This window comes from Pseudorca crassidens, chromosome 3 (genome assembly GCF_039906515.1).
Source record: "Pseudorca crassidens isolate mPseCra1 chromosome 3, mPseCra1.hap1, whole genome shotgun sequence".
NCBI classification, from domain to species: Eukaryota; Metazoa; Chordata; class Mammalia; order Artiodactyla; family Delphinidae; genus Pseudorca; species Pseudorca crassidens.
Genome location: NC_090298.1, coordinates 126,326,943 through 126,353,371, shown reverse-complemented (window position 1 = coordinate 126,353,371; position 26,429 = coordinate 126,326,943). Strand labels below are relative to the sequence as shown.

Genomic DNA, 26,429 nt, shown 5'->3' with positions numbered 1-26,429 from the left:
CCGGGAGGAGGCCTCCATGTGGCCAGAGGGGGCGGGCTGCTGCTCAGTCCTGGGGGAGAAGGTCAGGCAGCAGGAAGTCAGGCAGACGTGCTGTAGGGGTGCTGACCAAGGCTCCGCGGGTGGGAGGCGGCTCTGGATGCCCTTCCAGGGCAAGACCAGCGTCAGCGAGGCCTCAGGCCCCAGAGGGAGTGGTCTGGAGCTCAAGGAGCCAAACTTTCCATGAGCCATTAGCAAAAAATGAGTCTGGAGAACGGTGTCCACCGCAGACCCGGAGGCTCTGCAACCCCGGGTCACGTGGAATTCGGAGGGGCTGGGACTGTCTTAACTCTTCGCTCGCTGTCCCCAGAGCCACCAAGAAACTGCTTTTAGATTGATGCTGCATCCATCGTGCAAAGCTGTGCACTGGCACTGTGGGTCCCCAAGGCCACACAGCCAGGAGGGGCAGAGCAGGGAACGACCCCAGGTCTGTGTGGCTAAGTAGCACACCCGCCCCCCCGATGGTGCCCTACTGCTGCCCCAAGTACTCTGGGGTCCAAAGAGCGTGATGTAAGGGTCTTAACTGCACGGAAATTAATGGGCTGTCTCAGAACACCGTGAGTGCTCTCTGTGCAGGCTAGGCTGGGCAGGGCTCACCAGATGTAGGGCTGAGCCAGCCCCCCTGAAGACCCCAGGAGTCCATACCTGGGGGTGATAAAGACTGTATGGAGGTGGGACCTGAGAGGATGGACAGGATTCCAATGGGTAGATGGAGAAGGCACTGGGTCAGGGAACCTGGGCCTATTCAGGGAACCATGCAGAGATGAACTTGGCGGGGGTGGTGGAGGGGGCAGGGCCTACTGAGGACCAAACAGCAAGATAACCCGCGGACCCACGGTGTTATCTGTTGACCCTAACTTAACCTTGAGAATATGGCTGCCCCAATGGTGTGGCCTCTCTCTCCTCTGCCCCACCCCCACCCTCATTTGCTCTCACAGATCATAGGCTGGAAGTCACGGCAGATGGTCCACGGCCCCATCTCAGTGCCTCTCGGTCTCTGATGACTCCCAGAACAGGAATGGAGGGCCCCAGGTCACCCCTCCACCACACCCCAGCCAGGCACATCCACTGCCTCCCAGGGCCCCCCATCAGCCTCCCAGGGTCAGGGGTCCATGGACACAGAGATTAGCGAAGACAGGAAGCAGAGCACTGAGCAGGGGTGGGGAGCCCTGGGCCTGGCTTCAGCTCTAGGCCACTCTCACCATGGATCCCCAGGCAAGCCCTGCCTCTCCGACTGCTAAGGCCCTAATTCTGCTGAGCTGTCGGCGTGCACTGAGAGGCTGACAGGAGGCCCTAACTGAGCCATGCTCTTTTACACGTTCTGAATCAGTTTCCCACATTTAAAAATGGGAAATGTCTCGTGAAAATCCAGATTTCCCTCTTCTCTTAAAAAGCCAGGCTATCTGGAGACCTGGGCCCACACTTCTGAGGTAGCTCCCCCTTAAGAGAGGCATCATACCTTCTTCTCCAGTTCATCACAGTCCCCACCAGGCCCTCTTGTCTCTCCAATAGTCACTAAGGGTCAGATGCCACTTACTCTCCCACTTACACCCACAGCTCTGCTCGCCGGGGTTCCCTGCCTGGCCCTGTAGGCACTTGGGTTTGGCACCTGCTGGGACATTCTAGGATTCCAGGCTGGGCTTCTACTCCAGACAGGGCTGATGTCTCCTGTCCGATGCGTACTGTGCTGTCAGGGATGCCTCCAGCTGTGGGTCCCTGGTCCTTAATCAGCTCCCACTGCGATCGGGGCCTGGCTGGCATCTGGTATGAGGCAGGGAGATCTGAAGTCAATATGGAGATCAGGACGGGAGCAGTAAGGAGATGGCATGGGCAGCAGAGGAAGCAGAAGCCTGGGGCAGCTGGAAAGGCTGTCGGAGCAGCGGAAATGGGAAAAACAGGACAGACTGGAAGACTGGGCCAGGGAGGACAGTCCAGGAACCGCAGCGGCAGGGCGGTGGCCAGGAAGAGCGGAGGCAGGAGGAAAGCAGGGCAAGGGAGGTGAGGCTGGAGGAGCTGAGGCTGGTGGAGTTCGTAGATGCCTCGAATCCTCCAACTGCAGACTCGGGAATCTGGGAAAAGAAAAGCCTAGACTCCTAGGATCCTCCGCTCCTGACTTCCAAGATGCAGGGCTACAGCCAAGGGGCTGCGTTGCGTGAGGAGTACTCACGAGCCATGCTCAGTCCTAGAGCTCAGGCTCCATCCTGGAGCAAGCCCGGAGAGCGCCTCCTTCCGGGCCAGAGGTGGCTGTGGGGGTGCTGAGAGGGCCGGGCGCCAGGGGCTTTGTGAGCAAGGCTGGAGCCCGCCCCCAGGGTGTGGGAAGAAGCATTGTGAACTGTGAAGGCCATTCCTGCATCCTCTGCAAATTAGCAAACCCATCTCTCTTCCCCCACCCAGAGCCCCAAACAAAGAGGGGGCAGGAGGGGGCCCTGGCCCTTTGTTAGGGGAAATTTATTAATATCCGAAGTATGCAGCAGCCCTTCCTCTCCACCCGCATTCAAAGCCTTTGCAAACACCTGGGCCTCGCATTTGAAAGGCACTGGGGCCCTTTTATATTGGCAAGGTCCTGCCAGGTGGGGGTGGGTAGAACCAGGAAATTCTTCCGGCCTGGGAAAGTCATGGCTCCTCCCAATTCTACTCTTGGAGCTCCAGCTGCAACTGCAGGTAAGGCTGGGAAAGAGCTGGGGAGGGAAGGAGGGCAGCTGGCCAGGGAAAGGAGATGGCTGACAGGCCCTGGTTTGTCCCCAGCTCTGCCTGTCTCTGCTGGGTAACCTTGAGCAGATCTCTTCCCCTCTGTGGACCTCGGTTTGTCCGTATGTATAATGGGAGACTAGGTGGTCTTTAAGGGCCTTCCTCATCTTCATCATCCTTCCTAAGCCCCACCCACCGACCACTGCCAAGGAGAAATGGCAAAGCTAGGGTCAGAAGCCAGGTGGGCCAGGAAAGGAGGCAGCTGAGCCTCAGTTCCCTTTATCTGTCTGATGGGAACCAGAAAGTTCTGTGCTGTCCCCCTCGTGGCTCTCAGCAGTAAGGAGACAGGGTAAGGAAGATGACTTCATTGGTGTTTATTAACAGAACACAGATGGGTTGGGGAAACACCAGCAGAGAGGGCACAGGGGTTGGCACAGATGCACCAGGCCACCCTGCCCCACTGGAGGATGCCATGTGCAAGGGACCTGATCAGGCGTTTTCTCACCCCACCCTCATCTCTCGGGGAAGGAGGGACCCCAGGGCAGCCCCTCCCAAGCCTGGGGATTGAAGATGCCAAGGTCTCTGGCTACAGGCCTGGGGTGCCGCCCGCCCTCTGCTCTCTGCCTCCACTCGGGTGTCCGTGCCCAGGGACCCGTGTGCTGAGGCAGAGTCGGCAGCACTGGGACCAGACAGCCATATGTGTGGACCACCTCCCAAGGCTCTTAGTGGCCTGGTCGTCCACAGCCAAGGCCCATTCCCCAGCAGTGCCTGGAGCTAGAGGAAACAGTGAGGGCCGCCAGGACAAGGGAGAAGGGAAGAGAGGGACCCCTCGTTCCCACCTCCACAGTGCAGGTCGGGCACCTCCCTCCCTTCCCCAGTTCTAATCATGCCCAGGGCTCCCCACACTAGAGGGCATAGGGTCCAGAGAGGGAAGCTCTGGGGTCCTCCTTCTTTCCCTCCCTCCACCCTCCTAATACCCAAGCTCAGGCACTAGCCCCTCTGGTCTCTCCTCCGCAGGCTTCCCGCCTCTACCCCATCCCCTCTATTCCACCTTGCACGCTGAGCCAGAAGGATATTCTATCTAAAGCACATGATCCTGCAAATCCCCTGCCCGCCCGCGTCCCTGGCTCACCCTCTCCAACGATCTGCATTCCCACTTGAATCCTGTTGTAAGCTGGTAACTCCTCCCACCACTCTCCCGCTCTCCTCACTCACTCACCCTTGGTCTCTCCCTAGGCTACCTCCTGGCCCCAGGGGAGGAGAAGGGGGCTATATTCTGACCCCCACACCTTGGCTGGATCAACGCCTTGGCCAGAGGCCCTCCCCACCCTGCCGTCCTCTTCCTCTCTCTCTCTCCAAACTTGCCCATCCTCCAGGGCCCTCAGGTCCCACCTCCTTCAGGAAACCTGGCCTGCACACGTGAACCCACAGGGATCTTTCTCCCACTTGACTTGATAACCCTTGATGCGCGGGGCCTCGTGGGCCTCGAGACAACCTGAGTGTCCTTGCCCAGCTCAAGATTCTGATTCGTTGAAGTGTATGGGGCAGGCTCCCCAAGAGAAGAGAAGGGACTGGGCCCTGAACAGAGATGAGAGGGTGGTCCCAGCTGCCACATGAGAAAGGGAGCTGGCCGGTCAGGAGGCCTGGGGTCCAGTCCCTTCTGTCGTGTGACCTTGGGCCTCAGTCTGTCCATCTGTGAAGTAAGGGCTGAGCTGGCTCATTTTCAGCTTTGAGTGTGTGCGTGTGCGGTTGCGTGTGCGTGTGTGTTGGGAGTAGACAGAGGTTTTAGGAGAGGCAGAGGCCACAAAAAGGGACTTGCTCTGGGGACCGGCATCACCATGGCAACCTCCCGCAGCCTCAGGCCTCTCAGAACCCCAGAGGGTGTGTGGCAACCCTTGGGAGCCGGCAGGGCCTCCTGTCTGCCTGCTTCCCATCTCACATCATGGATTCCTCCTCCTCTGCAATCTCTCGGTCCACCTCGATGGCTGTGTTCTCGAAGCTGGTGATGCCCCCGTACTTGCGCATGTGCACCATCAGTGGCTTGGGGGACTGGCTCCCGGCCAGCGTGGCCACGTACATGCCTGTCCGGTTCTCCTCCAGTGACGGGCCCCAATCTAGGGCTGGCCGGCTGGCCTGCTGGAGCCGCTGCAGCAGAGCAACCACAGGGCTGAGAACCAGGGCTCAGGGACTGCTTCCAGGGTCACCGGCAAAACACTTATCGCGTCACCTGGATTAGTCTGTGCAACAACCCGGGGAAAGGGCGGGGGCACTGTCACTTCCCCAAGGGAGTGAGTCACATGCCTGGGGAGAATTCTGCCCTGCCACTCACAAGTTGGGTGTCCTTTGGGCATGGAATTTAAGCTCTGCTTCCAGCATCTGTAACTTGGGAATCGTGATGCCTTCAAAGGGTGGTTAGGAAGGCACTGCTGAGCAGGGTGCTGGGAACAGAGTAAGGCCCAGTAAATGGTGGCTGTTGTTATGGTTACATGGCAGGCAGTCCAGGAGTCCACTCTGGGTCCCTCCCCTAAATGCTGAGTCCTGAAGAGCTGGGAGCTTTGGGGAGAGAGCCATGCACTGGGAAGATGGAGACAGAGTGGCCATGGTCAGTCTGACTCAGATGTCTGACCTTTCCCTCTCCAAGCTCCAGTTTCCATGGAAGGAGGGAGCTAAGGTGATGACTAAGCCTGGACATTCTAGGGTTCTGTCTTCCTCAGACCAAATTCCCAAAGCCCTCTGCCTGCCCTGCCGGGGAGAAGAGCCCCAGACCCTTCAATGAAGGGAGACAACCAACATTAAGTGGAGCCTCCTGGGTGTAGATTCCAAGGGAGATAATGTGTGCCATGCCCTTAGCGTGGGGCCTAGCACAGCTCTATACTCAAAGCACAGTGATGCCCATTAAAATGCATTGACAGTAATGTTACGCCACCACTCAGGAACCTGCCAAAGGCTTGTCATCTCACTTGGAATGAAATCCAAAGTGCTCTCATGGCCGCCACGTCCTGACCCCTGTCTACCTTCGTGATCTTGGTTCCCGCCACTCTCTCTCCACCTCCTCTGATCCAGTCTCGCTGACTTCAAACGTGCCGGCCCCTCCTGCCTCAGGGCCTTTGCACTGACTGTCCTTCTGCCTGGAATGCTCTCCCCTTAGACATCTAAACCAATCACCTTGGCGATTTCGTCAGGTCTCTGTCACCTCCTCAGAGAGGTCTCCCCTGGTCACCCTGGCCAGAACACCGTCCTCCATCACTCTCTATTCCTGTACTCTGGCTTTGTTAGGTTTGGTTTTGTTTTTAAGTATTGCACTTACCACTGCCTTCATGTGTTTGTTTGTTTATTGTCCGTCTCCCGCATTAAAATACAAGCTCCCTGAGTTTAAGGACTTAGATTTGTTTCCAGCTGCACACTAGTGCCTAAACCAAGGTTTCTCCACCTGAGAGCACCACTGACATTGTGGCCTAGGAGGTGTTCTGCACATTGAACCCTGTGTAGCAGGATCCCTGACCTCTAGATGCCAGTAGCATTCCCCCTCCAATCCCACCCTCTCAGGACAATCAAAAATGTCTCCAGACATTGCCAAGGGTCCCCTGAGGGCAAAATCACCCCTGATTTTGAGGTGAGAACCCCCCAGCTTAGAACTGAGCACTCAGCGGGTCCCAGCTCTGTACTGAGTATGGGCTTATTTAATCCTTACACTATCCCTATGAGAGGAGTATTATTATTACCTCCACCCCCCCCCCCCCACAGATACTGTCTGAAAGTACGGTTCAGAGACATTAGTTAAGTTGGCCAAGGTCACACCGGTGGGAAGCGGTGGTGTGGCATTTGAACCCAGGCAGTCTTGACCCCAACCTGAACTTTAAAAATACCCTGCTTTTCTGCCTGTCACAGTACTGACTTCATTGATGAGCTTTTTTTCTTCTCACAGCAACCGTATGGGCAGTTATCACTATACTCATTTTTTTTTTTTTTTTTTAGGGGAAAGCACAAACGCAGTCCCCCACTGCTACAAATTCTGCAGTCGAGTTTCCCACGTTTGGGGAAATCGCAGGGATCAGCACATCCGGAGTGCAATGGATGAGCCGTGCACTGGAGAACCACCTTTGTGATCACGGTATCTCCCCTGACAGGTAAGGATCACTGTCCTAATTTTAAGGACTGAGAAAGCAAGGTTCAGAGAGGTGCGTTCACTTGCTTAGGGTCACAAAGCTGGCAAGGGGCAGACCCAGGATTCCGATCCTAGTGGGTCAGTGCTGGGAAGCTTGGTCTCTGAAGGTGGCACCCCTGAGCGGGGCAATGACTTTTCTGTGGGGCTCTCCGATCCCCCAACAACCTGTCCCCTCCGCCTGGCTGTGGGCAGCGGTGGCAGCAGGACAGGAGGGAGGCAAAGCAAGGCTTGGGAACCATGAGCTTCCTGGGAGCTGGAGCCCTCCTCCTTCCCTTCGCAGACACCCTGGCTCTCAACAAGGAGACAATTTTCCTTTAGCAGCACAGGTGGGGCTCCTGACGTTCAGAAAAGGAAAGGGGTTTGCCTCAAAGTCATACAGCAGTTGGAGGCAGAGCAGTGGCTGGACTCCAGGACTCCCCTGTGATCTGCGCAGTGTGACCGCAGCCCACTTCTGCCAGGGAAGGGCTCTGAGCCTCCCTCCAGAAGCTGGAAGATGGGGCAAGGGACAGCCAAGGAACAGTGGAGGTATATGAGGTAGGGGGGTGGGCAGTAGTGAGCTGGTTAGCAGGCTGGGGAGGGGTGGAGGGGCACAGGAGCCCTGATTTGTAGCCAATCTCACTGTTGTAATTATCCCCACACTCGTCAATTTCAAGCTCTCAATGGTTTAACAACTGGGTCAGCGTATTCCTGAATATTTAACAATTAGCTCTCATGAAGCAGTACTAGTGGCTCCAGCACACCTCTGATGGTGTGTGTGTGTGTCCCAAGGCCGTCTCTGGGCCCTGGCAGGCTCACTCAGCTCCACTCACTATGACAGCCTCTTGCCACCAGAGGACTCCACACCCACGGCCTCAGAAGCGGAGGGCTCAGACACGGATGTAGAGAACAAATGTATGGGCACCACGAGGGAAAGTGGGGGGCGGGGGGTGGTGGTAGTGGGATGAATTGGGAGATTGGGATTGACGTATATACGCGAATAGGTATAAAATAGATAACTAATAAGAACCTGCTCTATAAAAAATAAATAAAATTAGATTAAAAAATTTAAAAAAAAAGAAGTGGAGGGCTCAGTGTGCAGAGGGCACTTGAGGCTCAGAGAGGGGTGGGATCTCCAGCAGCTGCACAGCATCCCAGCATGTCCACTGGCCCACAAAGGGTCCCTATTCCCCTCTTCCGAGCCTGCAGAATCCCATACCAAACAGCTTGCACTCTGTATGCTTTCTGGGTCTCTCCACAAAGCCCTGGCCATGGGCAGGGCTCCCCGTCACCGGAGGAGGGTGACAGCCCACCCCTGGGGTCCTTCAATGTTGCCTCTGACTCTGAGTTCCACAGGGAAGCTAGCAACCTGAGTTCAAGTCCTGACCCCTGCCCAACTCACCATGGACCTTGGATAAGACCCTTGTCCTTTCAGGTTCCCCCAAGACACGTGGGCAGTGGCCAGTATCCGTGGTCTGTGCCCCTCCCTTGCCAGGGGCCCCAGGTGGTGGGAGGGGCCACAGGATAGGACTCTGGCCCCAGAGCCTGCCACAGACCAAGCAGATCTGAGCTGATTCATAGCCCAGGCTACTGGTTAGAAAAAAATGCTCTTCCCGGTTAAAGGAATCCTGCAGGCTCTGGAAAAGGTGTTGGAGCAGACGTTTTCTCTTCTGGAGGTTGGGCCCAGGGCAGGGCCACAGGTCAGGGGGCTGGGAGCAGGCAGGGGTGGGGCAGACTCACCTCCCAGAGAGAGCCCTCCTCTCGAAGCACAGCCACCAGCATGCCGGCTGGGATCATGAGGCAGGACAGCAGGCCCATCAGGATGCCCAGCAGCTCCGCCCAGGCTGGGAGGCGGTAGCTACCATATTCTGAGGGCTGGTACTTGGCGATGCTATACACCAGCAGGGCCTGCAGGCGGGGGGCTCCCAGCATCAACGTGGGCCTCGGGCATGGCCCAGGGCTTGGGATAGCCCAGGTCTGAGCTACCTTAAAGCCTGAGATAGCTCAGCCCAGAACCACCCAGTTTCTGAGACAGCCCAGTCCTAAGCTGTACCAGAACCTAGATGGTCCATCTCTGGAGCCTTTGCAAGTCCTCAGACAGCCCTGCCCCAAGCTGACCCAACGCCAAGACCTGAGACAGCCCAGCTCTGAGGCGCCCTAATTCCTGAGACGGCCTACCCCTGAGCTGCTCTGACCCCAGCCTTAAGGCTCCGAGGCCTGAGAAAGCCCCGCTCGTTTTGCCAACCAAACGCAGGACCAGCCTCAGCACAGCTACAAAAGCTGGGGGCATCAAGGGGGAGGGGAGTAGACCAGGATCCCGGTGCCCGCCCCACCTCTCAGCCCTGACAGAGGTCCACTATGGGCCAGGGCAGTCCTACCAGACTGAACGCCCAGAGGGGCCCTGCTCTCAGCCCTGAGTCCCCAGCCAGCAGCCCTCCCTCCCACCCCCGGTTACCAGGAGCGTGGCCGGGGACAGGAACAGCCAGCAGGCCCTGAAGTAGAGGCCCGGCTTGAAGCCCAGCATCATGTGGATATCCCGGCAGAACCTCTGGATGCCTGCACAGGGGAGGGAGGAGCATGGTCCCACCCGCAGCCCCACAAGCGCCAGCAGCCCCTCCTCCACTCCAGCTGCCCCCACCGGAAACCCTGGCCCTCGGGACCAGGAACCCAGTGCAGGGGGGCTCCAGGGTAGACTCCCGCTCTCCCACGGTGGGGAGCCTGACTCCACCTCCCATGGCCCCTCTCACCATACACCCGGGTGACAGCGAGGCACGTGGTGATCACCGCCACCATTAGCCCGAAGCTGGCGCTGTAGTCGTCCAGAAGGACCAGCCAGTACATGCCCCCCTGGAACACAAGTTGCAGCTCTGGGGTCCCTTATCCCAGCCTCTCTCCCTGATGCCACCCCTTCCTCAGGCAGGAAGTGAGCAGGAAGCAGCCAGACCGGCGGGGAGGGCAAGACGATGACAGTGTGATTGCTGTCTGCCTCCCGAGCCCTTTATACACATCATCTGATTTGAGTCTCACAGCAAGCCTAGATGTAGACCCCATTTTATCAGTGGGAAAACAGCCTCAGGGGGGTGAAACCACTTGTCCTGAGGTCGCTTAGCAAATGCAGGAGCGAGGCTTGAACCCAGGTCTTTCAGACTCCAAAGTCAGGACTCTGGGTCACAGGCCAAGCTGCCCCTGGGAGAGAGGGCCTGGGGTGGACCAGGTTCCTCCCAAGGAGGAAGAAGCAGGTAGTTCAGGGAGTGCTTGGCCTGGCCGCAGACAGTGCCGCAGGTGTCTGCCCCAGCCTTGCCCACCAGCTGCCCGCCCACCCCGCAGCGCCACTCACATCCGTGGTGAGGACCAGCCCCATCAGGTACATGGCCACACAGATGAGCCCTGAGAACACAGCCTTCTTGGGCCGCAGGTAATACGGGAACTCATCTGTAACAGCTGTCACAATGGTCTCCAGGAAGGCAAACTGGGGGGGGAGAATGGGGGGGGTCAGAGTTCTTTCCCCCCCCACACACATACAAACACACACAGATACACATCTCACAGGCACAGATACACACACGCCACACATACACACACAGGTACACACATAGATATACACAGACACATCACACAGATCCACGTCACACACATGCCATACACACAGACACAATACATGAAGACATACACAGTCATGCATCTCACACACGCACAGACACACATAGAGATACACACACACATACACACGCACAGAGACACAGACACACACCACAAGGTGCACCCACTGGCGTGGAGCAGCTCACCTGGCTGTCCAAGCCAAGAGTCAGCAGCATGAAGAAGAAGAGGAAGGACCAGAAAGGTGATAGAGGCAGCATGGTCATGGCCTGTGGATAGACGACAAAGGCCAGGCCAGGGCCTGGGCCAAGGGCACACGGCGTCAGCAGTCTGGGGAACGCGGGGGTCCCACATACGTACTCAGACACACATGGTCGCTCACACCCACTTGGACACACTCGGTTCAGCCAGACCCAGAGACGTACACTCACTGCACACTTCCAACACTTTCTTAATTTTTAGGATACAGGCCAGCACACTGTCGGTGCTCCATAAACACAGGTTGATAAAATAAATGAATTAATAATGAGTACACGAGAAAACACAAGACCAAATAGAAAACCTCATTTGAATACACTTGTGTACACAATCATTTGCACAAACAGTTCCATGAACACACATACTCAGACACTCCCATTGGCACAAGACACTGATTCACATCATTCAAACCCTCAATTAACTTGCACAGCCATCGGCACACAGGTTGTGACTCATCTGGACAAGCAAGGCAAGTTCCTAAGATGCGGCAAAACAAGACAATCTCCTACAGAAAGTCACTTATCTCCAGACACAGGTTGACACATACTCATTTGTACATTCATCCCTTTGCTCTAGGACACCCAGAGAGCAGCTAAGACACATTCATTCGTGTGCACGCACACGCACACAACATACCCATCCACAACCTTGCTGGGCCACATGTATGTTAACTTGCCCAGCCCAGCTGTCCCCGACACACCCTCCACCCACCAGGGCTGGGCAGCCTGCTCACCTGCTTTGGCTACTTGGTCCACAGGCACACCCAGCTCCTGAGACATGTAGCCCAGCACGGAGAATATGGCAAAGCCAGCCAGGATGCTGGTGATGGCGTTGCCCAGGGTGACGATGAAGGTGTCTCTGCCGGGAGAAGTCCAGGCACAGGCCAGGGTGAGCGGGCCACGCCTTCACCCACGAGGCCCTCCCCAGCCAGCCACTCTCCTCCCCACTCCAGCCCCTGGGATCTGGGAGGCAGCCCTGACCTATAGATGTTCTGGTGAAACGTGTTGTAGGACGCAAAGGTGAGGAGCCCCCCGAAGCCCACACCCAGGGAGTAGAAGATCTGAAGAGCAGCTTCGATCCACACCTGTGGCAGGAAAGGATGCAGATGGAGGGCAGAGAGAAGGGGCTGGCACACCATGGTGTCCAGAGGAGGAAGGAGGCGGGGCAAGAGCCAGTCGACAGGTCCAGGGATGCTGTGGTGAAGAGCCTGGCTCACGAGTGACACCGGCAGAAAGCGAGCCCTGCTCCAACACTTACACTGCAGGACCTGGGCAAATCCCTTCCCCTCTCTGGGCCTCAGTTTCCCCATCCAGGATTTAGGAGATACTCTCTAAGCTTGGTCCGGTTTTGAAGGAAGTAGTGCCTCGTGTAAATTTTCAGTAGATGCCTACTGACAATAAGCCCCTGGAACCCCTTTACTTCCTCCCTAGAGTTGGAGGGACCTGAATTGGAATCCCAGCTCTACCATCTTTTATCTGTGTAACCTGGCCAGGCCACATCACCTCTCCAGGCCTCAGGACCCTCGTCTGCACTGAGGAGATAGGAACAGGACCTCCCTCGTAGGGTGGTGGTGAGGACTCTGTAACTACCTACGTGCAAAGTGCTAGAGCAGGGCCAGGCACAGTCATCCACCAACAATGAGAAACGTTAGGTGTCAGGACCATTGCTGTTTCTATTATTATCACAATGCCCTCCTTGGGGTTTGGAGTCAGATCAGGGTGGAATTCCCAGCTCTGCCACCCCCTAGTCGTGTGACCTTAAGCGTTTCACCAACACTTTTGCGCCTCAGCTTCTTCATCTGTAAAATGAGAGAATAATGCCTAATGCATAGGACTGTGAATAATAATCAAGGAAAGTGCCAAGCACAGCGCCTGGTACACGGGGCTCCCCATGTGGAAGGTTCTTCCCCCCACCCCCTCTTTTCCCAGGGAGCCCTCTTTCCTCTCCCCAGCCTGACTCTTCCCTCTGCACGCAGGCTTTGAGGGCCTCACCTTGGAAGACAACAGGTGGTGGAACTGAGGGGTGAGATAGAACTGGATGCCCTTCCAGGCCCCTGGGAGGGTGACTCCACGGACCAGCAGCATGAGCAGGATGAGGTAGGGGAACGTGGCCGTGAAATACACCACCTGAGAGACAGTAAGGGGGTTGACCTTCTCTCTCCTTTGCTCCTCTCAGAAATCCCCATCTGGGCTTCCCTGGTGGCGCAGTGGTTGAGAGTCCGCCTGCCGAGGCAGGGGACACGGGTTCGTGCCCCGGTCCGGGAAGATCCCACATGCCGCGGAGCGGCTGGGCCCGTGAGCCATGGCCGCTGAGCCTGCGCATCCGGAGCCTGTGCTCCGCAATGGGAGAGGCCACAGCAGTGAGAGGCCCGTGTACCGCAAAAAAAAAAAAAAAGAAATCCCCACCTTACTAACTCACCTATGCAGCCTAAGCTGGGAGCAGTCCCTCACTCCCTCCACACATCACTGCTTTCCAAGGCTGTTCCCAACCATCGACTCTCTCTAGCTCCACTGCACCCTGGTCCAGGCCCCCTGCAAACCCAGCCTGCGTGGTCCTCAGACGCTGGACATGCCCAAACTCCCCTCTGCCCGGTCTGTGCCTGTTCCCAAACCTCCAGCCCTGCCCTCAGCAAACACCATCAAGTCTCAAGCCCCTCGCTGCCAGCCCCTGCTCTCTGCCCTCCATCTGCATCCTTTCCTGCCACGATGACCTCTCCTGGCTTTCTAATGGTCTCTACACTGTCTTTCTAATCTTTCTTTTAGTGGTTCTCTTCCTCATGGACAACGTCTCCCAGCCCTTTGCAGAGGGACAAGTTCTAATTTATAAATGATTAAACCACTCAGAAGGTTTCCAAGTCCTTCTGCAACAGCTTTATGGCCCTTCCTTCCCTTCATAACCTAAAACGGGGGTCTGTGGCTTTGTCTTCCCAGCATCTAGCTGGCCTTCTTCAGATAACAGTCGCCTGACTTTCCCACCTGGCGCTGACTCCATTCCCAGCCCCAGCCAAGCTGAGCACTCCACCCTCCTGCCCACGGTGACTGGTTCAGGGATGGGTATCAGACCTATGTATCCAGTGAGACTCAATTCTAGGATTTTTGAAACTTGGGACAAGGGAGAATACTAAGCAGGTAAGATGTAAGCCTAGAGCTGCTAGGGGCAACCTCATGAAAAACGTAGCCTGAGAAGGAAGCCAATCTGGAGGAAAGTACTGCTGAGACACCAAGAGAATGACATTCCTGATAACTCCAACTGAACCTCTAGATCCAGCCATGCCTGAAGCAGACCCTCTAGACTTTCCAATTGAGTGTGACAACTGGGTGTTCTAGTGCTTGCATTTCAAAGAGCCGTCACTCATACCCACCCTCCAAGCACTCAATGAACACTTGCTGAGGTTCTTCAAAGCGCCAAGCACTAGGTTAGGAAAGAAGCTTGAATAACAGATAGGTCCCGCTCTCGGCGTGTTTCTAGTCTAGCGAGCCAGCCTAGCCACCATCCAGGCTCACCCCCACATCTTTCTTCAGGCAGTGCCTCCCTCCCCCAGTCTCAATGCACTCTCCCTCCCCCTCTTCCCAGTTGAAGTCCATCCATCCTCTCAGGCTCAGTCCACACCCTGCCTCCTCAGGAAGACCTCACCCTTCCCAGGCTCTCAAGCCTCCGGGGCCTCCCAGCTTCACCTTGCCCGAGGACTTCACACCCTTGAGGATACAGAGGAACACGATGACCCAGGCAAGCAGCAGGCAAAGGCAGAGGTTCCAGCGGATCTGCCCAGGACTTCCGATGCCCCGGCTGCCTTGGATGTGGAGGACGTAGCGGCTGTGGGAGACAAGGTCTGAATGTCCTCTGGTGACCCTGCCACGTTCCACAGACACGGAGTAAAGCTGTGGCCGGCCTGCGAGACTATCCTGGCTTTTTTCTATTTGATTCCTCTCCATCCTTCTCTGACCAGCTCAGCAGCCACGAGGTGGGCCTCTACCGACCCCATCACGCAGGCTGCTTTCCTCTTCAATTTCCATCTGGGTCTGGCTAATGGGAGGCAACAGCAGGAGACTGGATGATGGGTTGGGGTATTTGCACACACATGTGTACACACGTACATGCATACATGCACACACACCATCAGAGGATCTGGCTGTGACTGCCTTCTTCTATAGCACAGCTTTTGTTGGGCAGCCCTTCCTCCAAGGCTTCAAATTTTCCCTGGTTCCGGTAACACTGCCTCCTTGCCTCAGGAGTGGTATGGCTGTCCCTCTTGCTGGTGCCTCACCTTTCCATGTGGATCCCCTCTGTAAAGTCCCTCCACTCACTCAGCTCCCTTCAGCCCTGTGAGAGTGCCAATCGGCTTCCTGCCTGCTCCCCCCAACTGATGCAGTGGGCCATGGTGTTGCCATGGAGACCCCTGGCCGCTGCCAGTGACCATGTCATGTTCTTTGGCTTTTAGCTGCAGACCCAAGCCCTTCCCCACTGGTCAGACATACTCCTCAGCAGGTGCAGACACTTTGGATGGACTTTAAATGGATAAACGGATGGACCATGTAATATGTGTGGGTTGGAGATTAAAACATTTCAAGACATGCGGCTCATTTGGGGGAAGATTCCTAAGAGTAGCCTTTTGCTGCTAGGTAAAGGGTTGGAGGTATCTGGTCTGTGTCCTCTGGTTAACCAATGGTCCCTACCTAGGAACAAGGCTACTCTGGAATGTTCCAGAACAAGATCAGGGATCAGGAGGCCTTGGTTCCAGTACTGCCTCTGCCAGTAAGTACTGAGCAAGCCTCTGGGCCTTGTTTTCTCAGCTATAAAGTGGGACTTTGGGACAGGCCAATGGGCAGCGATGCCCTTTTGATACCCACCATTCACAGGGGCTTGCAATGTGCCTGGCACTGTGTTAAGGGTTTTACCTGCATTACCTACATAATTCGCATAGCAACCCCTTACTCTCTCCTACAGTCTTCTTTCTCCTGTTAGACTAACCTGAGATGGTCCTGTAGGATCATGGCCTCTGCTAAGTGCCTTACCCACTAGTACAGTCGGTACTCAATAAATACAGACTGAAAGAACGAATGAGTGAGTGACTGACGGATACCATCCTATGAAGCAGGGACTCTTATTACCCCCTTGAGCAGAGGAGGAAACTGAGGCTCCAAAAGCTGACGATTACTGTTACCATCGGCATCATTGCCATCAGCTAGCTCTTACTGGGCACTCACAGTCCACCAGGCTGGGCAGCACAATTTATAAGCTTTCTTTCCTTGAATCCTCACAGTAACCTTCCAATACTATTAGCACACCCACTTCCAAGATAAAGCAAAAGAAATTGTTCACGGTCACACAGCTGGCCAGGTGAAGAGCTGGGATTAGAACCCAGAGTCCACCTAACACGAGCACCTGAGCTTGGCCTTTGAGGTGCATATGCTGAGCCCCTTGGGGACACGGGCACACTGATGCCTTCTGTCCCTCCCTGACCGTTGCTGGGCCGGCGGGGGCCTGACCTCCAGTACTCCTCGCTGGGGCTGACGGTGCTGGTGAGGTTGAGGGGCAGGGCCCCGTTGCCGTCCTTGGAGCCTCTGTGCTCGAGGCAGAGGTCCGTGTTCCACCAGTTGCCACAGTGCTCCCAGGGCAGGTTGCTGGTGAGGGAGGCGAAGAGGTAGAAGAGGACGTAGGCGATGATCATGTTGTAGTAGATGGCCACCAGGCCCACGATGAGCAGCATGGCCGCGCCGGCACCTGGGCGGGGGAGCGGGCGGCCTTCAGGCCAGGGAAGCCATCCCCTTTCTGGGTTTCACCTCCCTCTCTGCCTACAGGTTGTGGCGGGAACCTCCCCGCCTCCCTCAGGCTCAGAGCACCCCACTGAAGCCTCACCTTTGAAGAGGGGGCTGATTTTCCAGACAGCCAGGGGTCCCAGGCTGGAGAACTGGCCCAGAGAGAGCTCGAGGAAGAAGAGGGGGATGCCGCAGATGGCCAGCATGAGGAAGTAGGGCACAAGGAAGGCGCCTGCGAGGAGGAGAAGGGAGGGCGGGGAGGGTCTGGGGCTGGGCTCGCCCTAAAGCCCAGCTCGAGCCCCGCCCCACCCCTCCCCTGACTGGCAGACACCACCACTTCTCACGTGGATTAGGGCTGGGCACTACAAGACTGTCTTCTCTTATGCTAGGAGATCACTGAGGGCCAAGGGGTCGGGGGGGGGGGCAGGGGGGCGGGATTTACTCACCTCTGTAGCCCCAGCGCCCAGGCCAGGACTGGGCTCAGAGCAGACATTGAGTGAATGAATGAACAAATGAGTGAATGAATAAGTGCATTCCCCGCCAGAGGAAGTACAAACCCCTCAGTACAGAAATCGATGCCCTGCAGAACATGGCTCCAGTCTACTGCCCCTCCCCTCTCCCCAGCGCCACCTCCGAGGCTTGTGGCTGCCTCCTGCGGTCCCGTGTGCCCAGCATCCCTTCCCCTTTTCTTCTCATGTCAGCAGCCAGCTCCTTTACAGGACTGCCCACCACCATATGGCTCTGGAAGTGCTGCCAGTTACACCAGCCAACCCCTGCCCACCCCTTCCTGGGCACATATCCCAAGGCAGGCCAATTAGATACCTTCCCTGCAATTCTATATAGATTCATTCAGAGAGAGCAGTGCTGGGAAGGAAGTCATTCCAGAGCTGTCTGTGGCCACCCCCGACCCACCTGTAAGGAGGAAGCCTGGTCCAGGGAAAAAGGAGGTCAGCACACAGAGAGGGAAGAAACATCAGAACCAGGGAGAGGGAGGACAGAGACAACTATGGACATCCCTGAGTTCCTGGAGCTTTGGAGGTCGGCACTCGTCCCACACTTCCCAGTCATCCCAATTCATCTCGTCCTTGCTTCATCTAGTTCTACTTGGATTTATGTCGCTCTGCCAATATGCACTTCTTTAAGGAGTTTGGTAGAGTTGGGAGGAGACACAGTGCTGGTGGGAGCACATTGGCTCTGGAGACGATAGCCCTGGGGTGGAATGTTGGATCCCCATCGTGTGACCTTGGGCAAGGAACTTGGCCTCTCCAAGCACCGCGGCCTCATCAAGACGGTGCCCACCCAGGTGGTTGTCATCAGGGTTAAATGAGACAGGCCTGGAGAGCACTGAGCCTGGGGCCTGGCGGAGGGTGAGTGCTAACCCCAGCTATTGTTAATGAGACTTAGAACAGCCACTTGATGGAGAGGCAGGGACAGAGAATTTGTTTAAGATGAAAGAGATGCTGGGTTTGCAGCGTGAATGGAAGGAACAAGAGAGGAGGCTAGATCGAAGATTCAAGAGCAGGAATGACTGATCGAAGGAGCGAGGTTCCGGAGGAGGTGAGGTGGGAGAGGAGTGTCGAGGAGAAGACAGAGCACAGTGATCACTGACAGGCACACACAGCCCTTCCTCACCAAGTAGAGGCAGCCCCCTCTGCCCATCACTCACGGCCCAGGAAGCGCCAGGGCTTGTCAAGAGAACCGAGTGTGTATCCATGCTGGGGATGAGACAGGAAGAAGGGGACTGGGAGAGGAAAAGGGACACGGCAGGGTGAGCTCCCCCTTCCAGCCCCAGGTCACCGCTTTCAACTAATTCAGCCCAAGGTCACGTAGGAGACAGTGGCCAAGGCCACTTAACACCTCACTCCACCCTGAGCCTTGGCCCATTGGACTAGATGCCCCTCATGCAGGCATCAGGCCCATACCTCCTCCGTTGGTGTAGGCTCGGTAGGGGAAACGCCAGACGTTCCCCAGGCCTACACAGTAGCCGATGCAGGACAGCAGGAAGTCCAGCTTGCCTGTCCAGTTCCCCCGGTCTGCGGCAAAGTCCACGTCCAGGTCTACATTGCCCTGGTCACTGGGGGTCATCAGCAGGTCTGGGGTGATGGGCTGCCAGTAAGAGAGACCAAAGGGGTGAGGGAGAAGGTGAGGCCAGGTTGAACTGGAACCCCCAAAATAAGAATATGGAATCAAACAGGACTAAGTGCCAAGAACTCTATTGGTTCAGATAATCAACGGGTCTCACCTGGGCTGACAGGTTAATAGGCAGGAGCTCCCTGGGGTTTCAGGGGACTACAAACTTTTGAGACTAGCAGGGTGGCTCAGGCACTAAGAAAGCCACCTTGACCTTAGTTTGGCTAACACAGGGGTCCAATGAAGGGATGGTCCTATTTTGATGACGACGACGATGACGATCTTAATAACAGTCACCATGTGCGAGCACTTACCACGCACTCGCTGCACTAAACATTTTACTCACATTACCTGATTTCATTCCCAGAACAACTCTATGAGCTAAGTACTCATCTGAGGGAAACTGAGGCTCAAAGAGGCATGATGACACACCCACAGTTTTCGCAAGGCTGGCTAGCGGGAGAACTAGGTTTCCGGCCCAGAGCTTCCTGATGCTGGAGCCCAGGTCTTCAACCACCCAGTGCTGGGGTTCTGCTACTCCATTCTGGGCACCATATTTTAAGAAAGACAGTGGCAGTTTGGAGCATGTGCAGCTGACTAGATTGGAGTGTATTCAGGAAAGGCAGTTACAGGAGGACAAGAGGAAGAATTGGGGCCCCTTAGCATAGAAAGGATGGGGCATGGAGAGAATGTGGGCTCCCCTGGGCTTAGATTTATGCTGTGTGGCTCAAGAAGGCCTACTGAGGACTGTGAATTTTAGCTCACAAGCAGGAAGAAGCTACTGAAGCCCCAGTCTGCCTCAGAAAGTTGTAATCTTCCTGTCTCTGGAGGAAAGATGCATGCACAGAGGGGAATGGCAACCAGCTGTCCCTAAAGTCCCCTCCTGTGATTTAAGGAGGGCAGGGAAGCCCACTGGGCATTCTCCCTTCAGGCTGGGGCTGGGCGATGGAGGCCTTCCTCCAGGTGCTTGGAACCCTGGCCCGAGAGATGAGTTAGTGTGTCCATGAGCTGTCCAGGCTTAGGGCCAGGAAGGAAGCCCAAAGTTACCAGGATGACTATCTAAAATTCAGACAGCAGTTCCCAGAAGTGACTCCAGGAATGGGGCAGGAGAAAGGGGCAGCTACACCTTTTCTGCTTGCCTCTGAAAGCCATGCCCCATGGCAGAGGAGGACGGAGCTGCACAGAAGGCCCATTATCAAATAATGTTCATGGTTTTCAGAGAGGAGAAAGGACGCTCCTGCTTCCTGCTGAGGAACAGCGGGGAAACAGTGATTCCACTGGACTGGGCGTCAGGAGACCACGATTCTCATCCCAGGTCTGTGCCAATTCACTGTGCAACTTTAGGAAAAACTCTTTTGAGTCTTGGTTTCCCCATATGGACACTGAGGGGATTGGATAGATCACTAATTCCAAAAACACATCACTTGAAATGTTTGTAGATGTTGGGTGGAAAAAAGGATTCTTGAATTTAAAAGTTTGGGGAAAGCTGGGTTATCACAAGGTAAAACAAGGTTATCACAAGGTTGCTTTGCTGCAGGACTTGTCAGATCCTTTAATGGACCAATATGCACTGTGACTCTCCAAGTAGAGACTAGAACAGACAGTATTCTCCAATTCTACTTAAGAAAAGGGTCTCAAGGAGCTAGCATGTCAGGATATACTTGGCAGAAATGCAAGTCTAGATAATCTTTAGCTAATAGTCTTCTGGCTCTGATGATCTGTGAGGCAAGATTCATCAAGGAGACTTCACCACAGTGGTCGAGGACCAGATCAGATCCCAGCACAGGGACTCAGCAAATAGCTACTACCCAATTTGCTTTATCCCCTAAAATTGCCCTTCCTGGCACCAGCTCAAGTAGGTGTCTACACACAAATCAGGTGACAGAGGAAACCTTGCTGGGATGAGGATGGTGAAAGGAGAGTCCGAGTGTCACGGGACTGGAGGTGCCTGGCTGCAATGACACGGTTAGGGCAACGGGCTCAGGTGGCAGAAATGTGGTAACAGCATTGGGCTCTCAGTGATAGTGACAACCATGGTGGTGATCCCGCCTGAGGCTGGCTATTGGCCAGAGGGGCAGTGGTGATGGAGGCAGCCTGGCATGATTATGGGTGATGCTGACAATGATGAAAAGCATGAAAAAGCTGCTTTTCAAGTAACTGGGCTCCAGGGGTTGAAACAAATATGTTGCTGGTGGTTCTTTAGCTGTGATCTCAGACATGCTGGGGTGAGGATAGCAGCAGCTCCTAGATCTGTATGAAACCCACCCCTTCCCTCGGGTGCCCCTTTCCCCAAGTCTTCCTCTCCAGCTGCGTGAGCATCAGCCCTCTGGAACCACTCCCTCCCAGGTGAACTCCAAGAGGGATGGGGTAGCAGCCAGTTGACACTGGCCCCTAGTATTGGGTGAGGAGGCAGACCTGTCACCCTGTGACCCCCCCACCTCAGGCCAGCTGGCAGGAGGCCCTGATAATGAGGCTCCTCTGATCCCTCCTGAGAAGTTGCTGACCTTTCTACGTTCACAGAGCAGTCCAGGCTCTCTGTTTCCATGGTGACAAGAGTTCCAAGAGCAGGATGCTGCCAGCTCTTCCGTCCCCTCCTCCCCCAATCAGAGAGAAGCCTGCTCCTGCTCCAGGAACAGGGGATGGGGTCCTCCAAAGCTGAGCCAGTCCAAAGCCCACGTGGAGCCTCCAACCCCACCATGCGGTAAATCCCAGGAGGCTGGCACAGAGAGGACAGAACTGAGAGGCTGAGAAAAGCAACAAGATCAGCGGGGTAGGGCTGGGAGCTGGATGAGTTGCTTCACACTTCTGCCTGGGTGTGAGGCTCCCACCCCTGATCCCCCCACTCTCCACCCAGAGTCACACAGGCACACACATCTGAGTTTGCCAGACCACACCCCCTCTTTTAGGGGCCAACAGAGGTAGGTCACCAGCAGTGTCGGGGCTGAGAGAGGTACGATTTCCCAAGCCAAGGCTTTCATACCTCCTTCAGGATGAGAGAGACAGTAGGAATCTGGAGTCTGACTTCATTATTGTGCAGATCAGGAAAGTGAGTTTCAGAGGAGAAGGGGCGAGCCCAAGGTCAAACAGCAAGTTAAGGGCAGAGCAAAGCCAGGACTCAGACCCCTGACCCTCAGTCCCGTGCTCATCTCTGAATAACGCTGCCATAGCTGGCACTCCCTCACTCCCCGACCCCCTTCTCCTGGAGACCAAGGGAGGGGACACTGAGGCCAGGGGTCCCACCCCTACCCTGCTGGCCCTAGGTGGCTCAGCCCACCTTCAGGAAAGCAGTAACCTGCACCCCTCAGTTTCCTTGTCTATAAATTGGGGATAATAAGACTTAGGGCCCAGGATTGTTGGAGGATTACTTGAGATCAGGCTTCATACAACATGGCTATTTACATAATGAGTAGCCCTGTGCCAGTGAGGGGCGGGGGCTCTTGTGAGAAGAGAGAGGAAGGAGGAGAGAGTAGGATGGAAAAGAACAGGGGCTGGACTCAAGAAGACCCAAAAGACCCACAAATGACCCCAGCAAGTCACTTATGTCAGGAAACAAAAAGGACCCACTTATCGCAGTGGTTCCACGCTCAGCTGCCCAAGGGCAGAGAGCTTGAACGAGTGTATGGTGGCGGTGGGTCTTGCGGGAGAGGGGACCGTCCACCACACCAGCAGCTGGGAGTTCGCAGTATCCACCCCCCAGGACTGTGGGGCCTGCTTTGGTGCCGCACGCTGGGGATGGACCAGTGATGGTCCAGGCTAGAACACAGACTTGCCCCAAGTCACAGGGTAAGCGGCATCTGTAGAAACAGTACCCAGGCGTTCTGACTCCTTGGCTAAGACTGGTACTCTCAAGCCAAAAGCTAGAAAACTTCCCCCGAGACTCTCCCTCCCCACATACATGTGACTTGGCTGGCAGGTCCAATCCCACAGGACAAGGTGGGGCGGGGCTGAGGTCTGGGCCCAGGGCTCCAGGAACACATAGACTTGGCTTTCTCTCTCATGCCAGCTTCCACCCCACCTCCACAGCCCTTGGGTCTCCCATTTCCTCCCTGCTTGTCTTTGCCTCCCTCTGCCCTGCTGAGGGGCAGCCTGGGGTCTTATCAGGGAAGCCAAAGCTGCCAGGAGAATGAAGGGGGTGGGGAGGAAGCAGGAGGTGGGCACTGCAGGGCAGGAGCACTGGTAGGAAACCAGGGCGCAGCTGCTGGCTCACGGAGGCTGCTTCAGCGCAGAGTGCACAGGTGAGGACCTGCTCCAAGCCCCCACCCCCGACCAGTCCTGCTCAAGGCTGTCTCAGCTATTCTAACATCTCCCACCCCCCCAAATCAGCCCCTGGGGGAAATGGACCCGGGTACTGGGGAGGGGCCGGTGCCTGGCCCCAGCACCCCCTACCTCGTGCCTCCTGTGGCTTGAGACACCTATTCGCAGAACCTGGCCCAGTGAATCCCAGGCCCCATCACACTGCATCCGGATCCCCAGAAGGGGAAGGCCACTCTCCACCCCGTGCAGGCTGTGACCCCTCCCCTCCCTGCAATCCAGCTCTGCCGGCCTCCTCCGGAGCCCTGAGCCGGTTGCAGGTGCCCTCTCCCACCCTCCCAGGGGGCTCGAGAGGGGGCGGGCCTCCGCACCCCTCCCTCAGGTGCGCCCCTGCCCTCGTGCCCTACCTTGCTGAGGTGAGCTCCCTGGAGCTTCTTCATCTTGGAGGGCGGGTCTCTGGGGCTTCCCGGCTGGGCTTTTCCTGAGCGCAGAGAGCGAGCGAGGGAGCAAGAGATCTCGCCGCCGGCCGGCTGCCGCGCCCTGTCCTCCGCGACTCCCGCGCACCGGCTGGGGAGCCGCGGGCGCAGGCGCTGCCGTCCGTGGGCTGCCGGGCGCTGCCTCTCCCTGCGCAGCGCCCTAGGCTGGGGAGGGTGCACCGCTGCGTCCGCGTAGACAGACGGGCTGACTGACTGACAGCAGGAGGATGCGCGCCCCCGCACGCAGAGCTGCCGATTGGAGGGGCCCGAGCGCGTGGGGATGGGGGTCCGCAAAGGAAACCCTCAGAGGTCTCCAGGCCTCCGCCACCGTCCCCTGCGTGACCTTGGGCAAGTAACCTGCCCTCTCTGGGCCTCTCTTTCCCTAGCTGGGCAATGAGGGAGGCAGGCCATGCACATGGACAGTAACAGCCCTGCCTTGGGTTCCAGCATCTCTGTACCTCCTCTTTGTTCTGTGACCCTGCCCATGTTACTTAAACTCCCTGTGCTGCCATTCTCTGTCTAGAAAGTGGGGACAAGAATCTTACCTCCCTTATAAGGATGTGAGGAATCCAGGAAGATTGTGCATAGAAAACATTTAGCACAGAGCCTGGCACATCATAGGAGCTCAGTTAAAATTTATGGACCCACTGTGTGTTGTCCACTCTTGCCAACAAATGAACAGCCGATAGTCAGATATTTATTAAATCACCCAATCTACCAATACTTACTAAGCACCTAAAGTGTGCCGGATCCTGGGCTAGGTCTTATTTTTCTCAACACAGTGACCTGGAGAAGATGTTATTATCCCTGTTTTACAGAAGAGGAAACCAAAGCACAGAGAGGTTGAGTCACTCACTCAAGGTCACAGAGCTAGCGAGTGACACTAGTGACAGAGTCAGGCTCATGGACCTTCCGGGCCAGCAGTGGTGCCGAACAGGCCTGTTTCCTTGGGATGAAAGTGAAACAGGGAATTTGGGGTGAGGAGGAGGGACAGGGCAAGTACCACTGTATGGTTGTGATGGTTTGTGACTTAGATCCTGTCCACCCGCAGTATGACCTTGGGAATGTTAACGGTTTCCTGTCTGTAAAGTGGGCCATCCGCCAATTGGGGCCTGGCTAACCTCTCAGAGTGTTGTAAGGGTACAGTGAGCCCGCAGCTAGGATGGGAAATTATTAGCTAGAGTGATCATATGCATTGGTTTGTGGAACTGAACGAGTATTTGCTAGTGGGCCCAGCATATACATTACAAATCATGCTCCTTTCACTCTCAGAAGTGTCCCAGTTCAGTCACTCATAGCATTGCCCTACCAGCAGCCAACATGGGGAGGCCTTTGGGGAGAATGTGATCGAGTGTCTGCTGCCCCTCCCATCCCTGGAGCAGGAGGCAGGAAGGCTCTAAATCAGAGCACAGGCTTGGATAAAGGGCCTGGCTGGGTCCCAGGCCCACCTCTCCTCCCCAGGTCCCACCTAGCTGCTCCTTCCTTTAAGCCTGGCCTCACAGGGCAGGCAGGGACCCTCCAGACCCAGGAGGAAGGAGCCCCTTGGCCATGAATGTAAACGGAAGGGGCGTTCATTGAGCCCTACTGTGTGCATTAGATGAGCTCATACCCAGTATCTAAGTTTTAGCTCTTTCCAGCAGCCTGGAAAGACGAGTTTGTGCATCCCCATTTTGTACCTAAGGAAACTGTCTTGAAGGAGTGAAGTTGTGTGCCCAAGGTCACAAATCACTGCATCTCTGAACTTTGGAGATAAAGTGAGGAGGGCCTCAGGGCCGTGCCTGGGGAGAGGCAAAAACTAAGAGGCCCAGGCAGGACCCACCTCTCCTCTCCCCGAGGGCGTGTCACCACACTTCTTACAGGCAGCTGTGCTGAACCACTCCCTCTCGTTGGCTTGTGGGTTTCATTAGATGCTAAGGAAGGAAGAGAGAACCATGAGAACAGGGAGTAGAGGTGAGGCATTGGCTCAGGAGCCCTGGAAGACTAGCCTCCTTGTGGCCTCTTCCCAGCAGCACCTGCTCCCCCAGATCCAGCCCTGGAGGGAGCCAACCCTAGGCAAAGGGAAGGGAGCAGGGCTGGGACTTTAGCCTTTCTCAGACACGTCATGGGGTGACCACTGAACATCAGCAGCAGTCACTGGGGCTCTGAATACAAATGGGTCTAGGTCCATGCCTTTCAGAAGGGGAAACTGAGGCCCAGAGGAGGGAGGACTTGGAAAATCACCCTGTGAAGTAGAGGCAGGGTGACGCCTGGAATCTAGGAGTCTGACCCCACCTAGGCCCTGCCCTCCATATCACACCTTCTGCCATCCCCTCCCCCATCCCCACAGCACTTGTTGGAAAACTCTATACTTCATACAATAAACAACCCCCCACCATTTTTTAGAAGACATTGTCCACATGAGTCAGTCTACCCTCTGAAACCCCAGTTTTATGATCATACAACTGGCCGTGAGTTCAGCTGCTGAGCACATCTGACAATTGCTCTCAATACCACCCCGTCTCCCCCATCCCAGAGGAAGTTTGGGTACCACTTGGCAAAATAACTAGTTAGGAATTCAAACCTAGTAAATCATCGATTTCCCTTTCCCTCTCCCCTCCCTCTCTATTTCTCTTGGTCTCACAACAAACCAGAAGAATGGGGATGAGTGCTGATTTAAAGAAAATGTGAGATGAAAATGTACTTCCTTTTATTATATAGGGAGATATTTTTAAATGCATATAAATAAACATTTTTAATTTGCTTAAACGTCCCGACTTTATCGCTGAAGAGCATGTGTTTTGTTACACCAGCGTGGCGACTGTGAAAGATGAGGATCCAGACCGCTAATCCATCTGGTGAGAAAGCGGTTCTGGAGCAGCCGTGCGGGGACAGGCTTGCCCTCCCAAGCCGCCCTGTCCTACACCTGCTCTGCTCCCAGCTTCTGTGTCCCACTGGCTGGGCATCTCATCCACCCTGGGCCAGGCTGGTTTCCTTGCTAGAGACCTCCTCTGTGAGGCCACTCTACTCCCAACCCTGACGCCTTCCCTAGTCTTGAGCTGTGGCCCTCTCCACTCAGCCCACACCAGTCTCTTGGCGGTCCGTGTTGGGAGTCTTATC

At 55.8% G+C, this 26,429-nt stretch overlaps 1 protein-coding gene, 1 long non-coding RNA gene and 1 other non-coding gene across 4 annotated transcripts; 1 reads left to right on the top strand and 2 right to left on the bottom strand.

Moving 5' to 3' along the window:
* The first annotated feature begins 1,921 nt into the window (after positions 1–1,921).
* LOC137221874 (uncharacterized) lies at positions 1,922–15,754 on the top strand. Its single transcript, XR_010942191.1, has 3 exons — positions 1,922–2,697; positions 6,700–6,851; positions 14,294–15,754. It is a non-coding gene; the product is annotated as an uncharacterized lncRNA (long non-coding RNA).
* SLC6A7 (solute carrier family 6 member 7) lies at positions 3,083–23,499 on the bottom strand. Of its 2 annotated transcripts, XM_067732250.1 has the most exons (14): positions 23,265–23,496; positions 18,399–18,582; positions 16,577–16,708; positions 16,207–16,441; positions 14,395–14,533; positions 12,712–12,846; positions 11,701–11,804; positions 11,454–11,578; positions 10,651–10,763; positions 10,203–10,334; positions 9,613–9,712; positions 9,321–9,421; positions 8,606–8,773; positions 3,083–4,869 (listed from the first exon to the last, which is right to left on the bottom strand). In XM_067732250.1, the coding sequence occupies exons 1-14, from the start codon at positions 23,295–23,297 to the stop codon at positions 4,660–4,662; spliced, it is 1,911 nt and encodes a 636-aa protein (XP_067588351.1). In that variant the 5' UTR covers positions 23,298–23,496; the 3' UTR covers positions 3,083–4,659. The 2 variants fall into 2 exon arrangements, with proteins under 2 accessions (XP_067588351.1, XP_067588352.1); XM_067732251.1 differs by lacking the exon at positions 11,701–11,804 and having other exon boundaries at positions 14,354–14,533; positions 23,265–23,499.
* On the bottom strand, positions 6,697–6,859 carry LOC137222883 (U1 spliceosomal RNA). The gene has a single exon (XR_010942660.1). It is a non-coding gene; the product is annotated as a U1 spliceosomal RNA (small nuclear RNA).
* Positions 23,500–26,429: the final 2,930 nt, after the last annotated feature.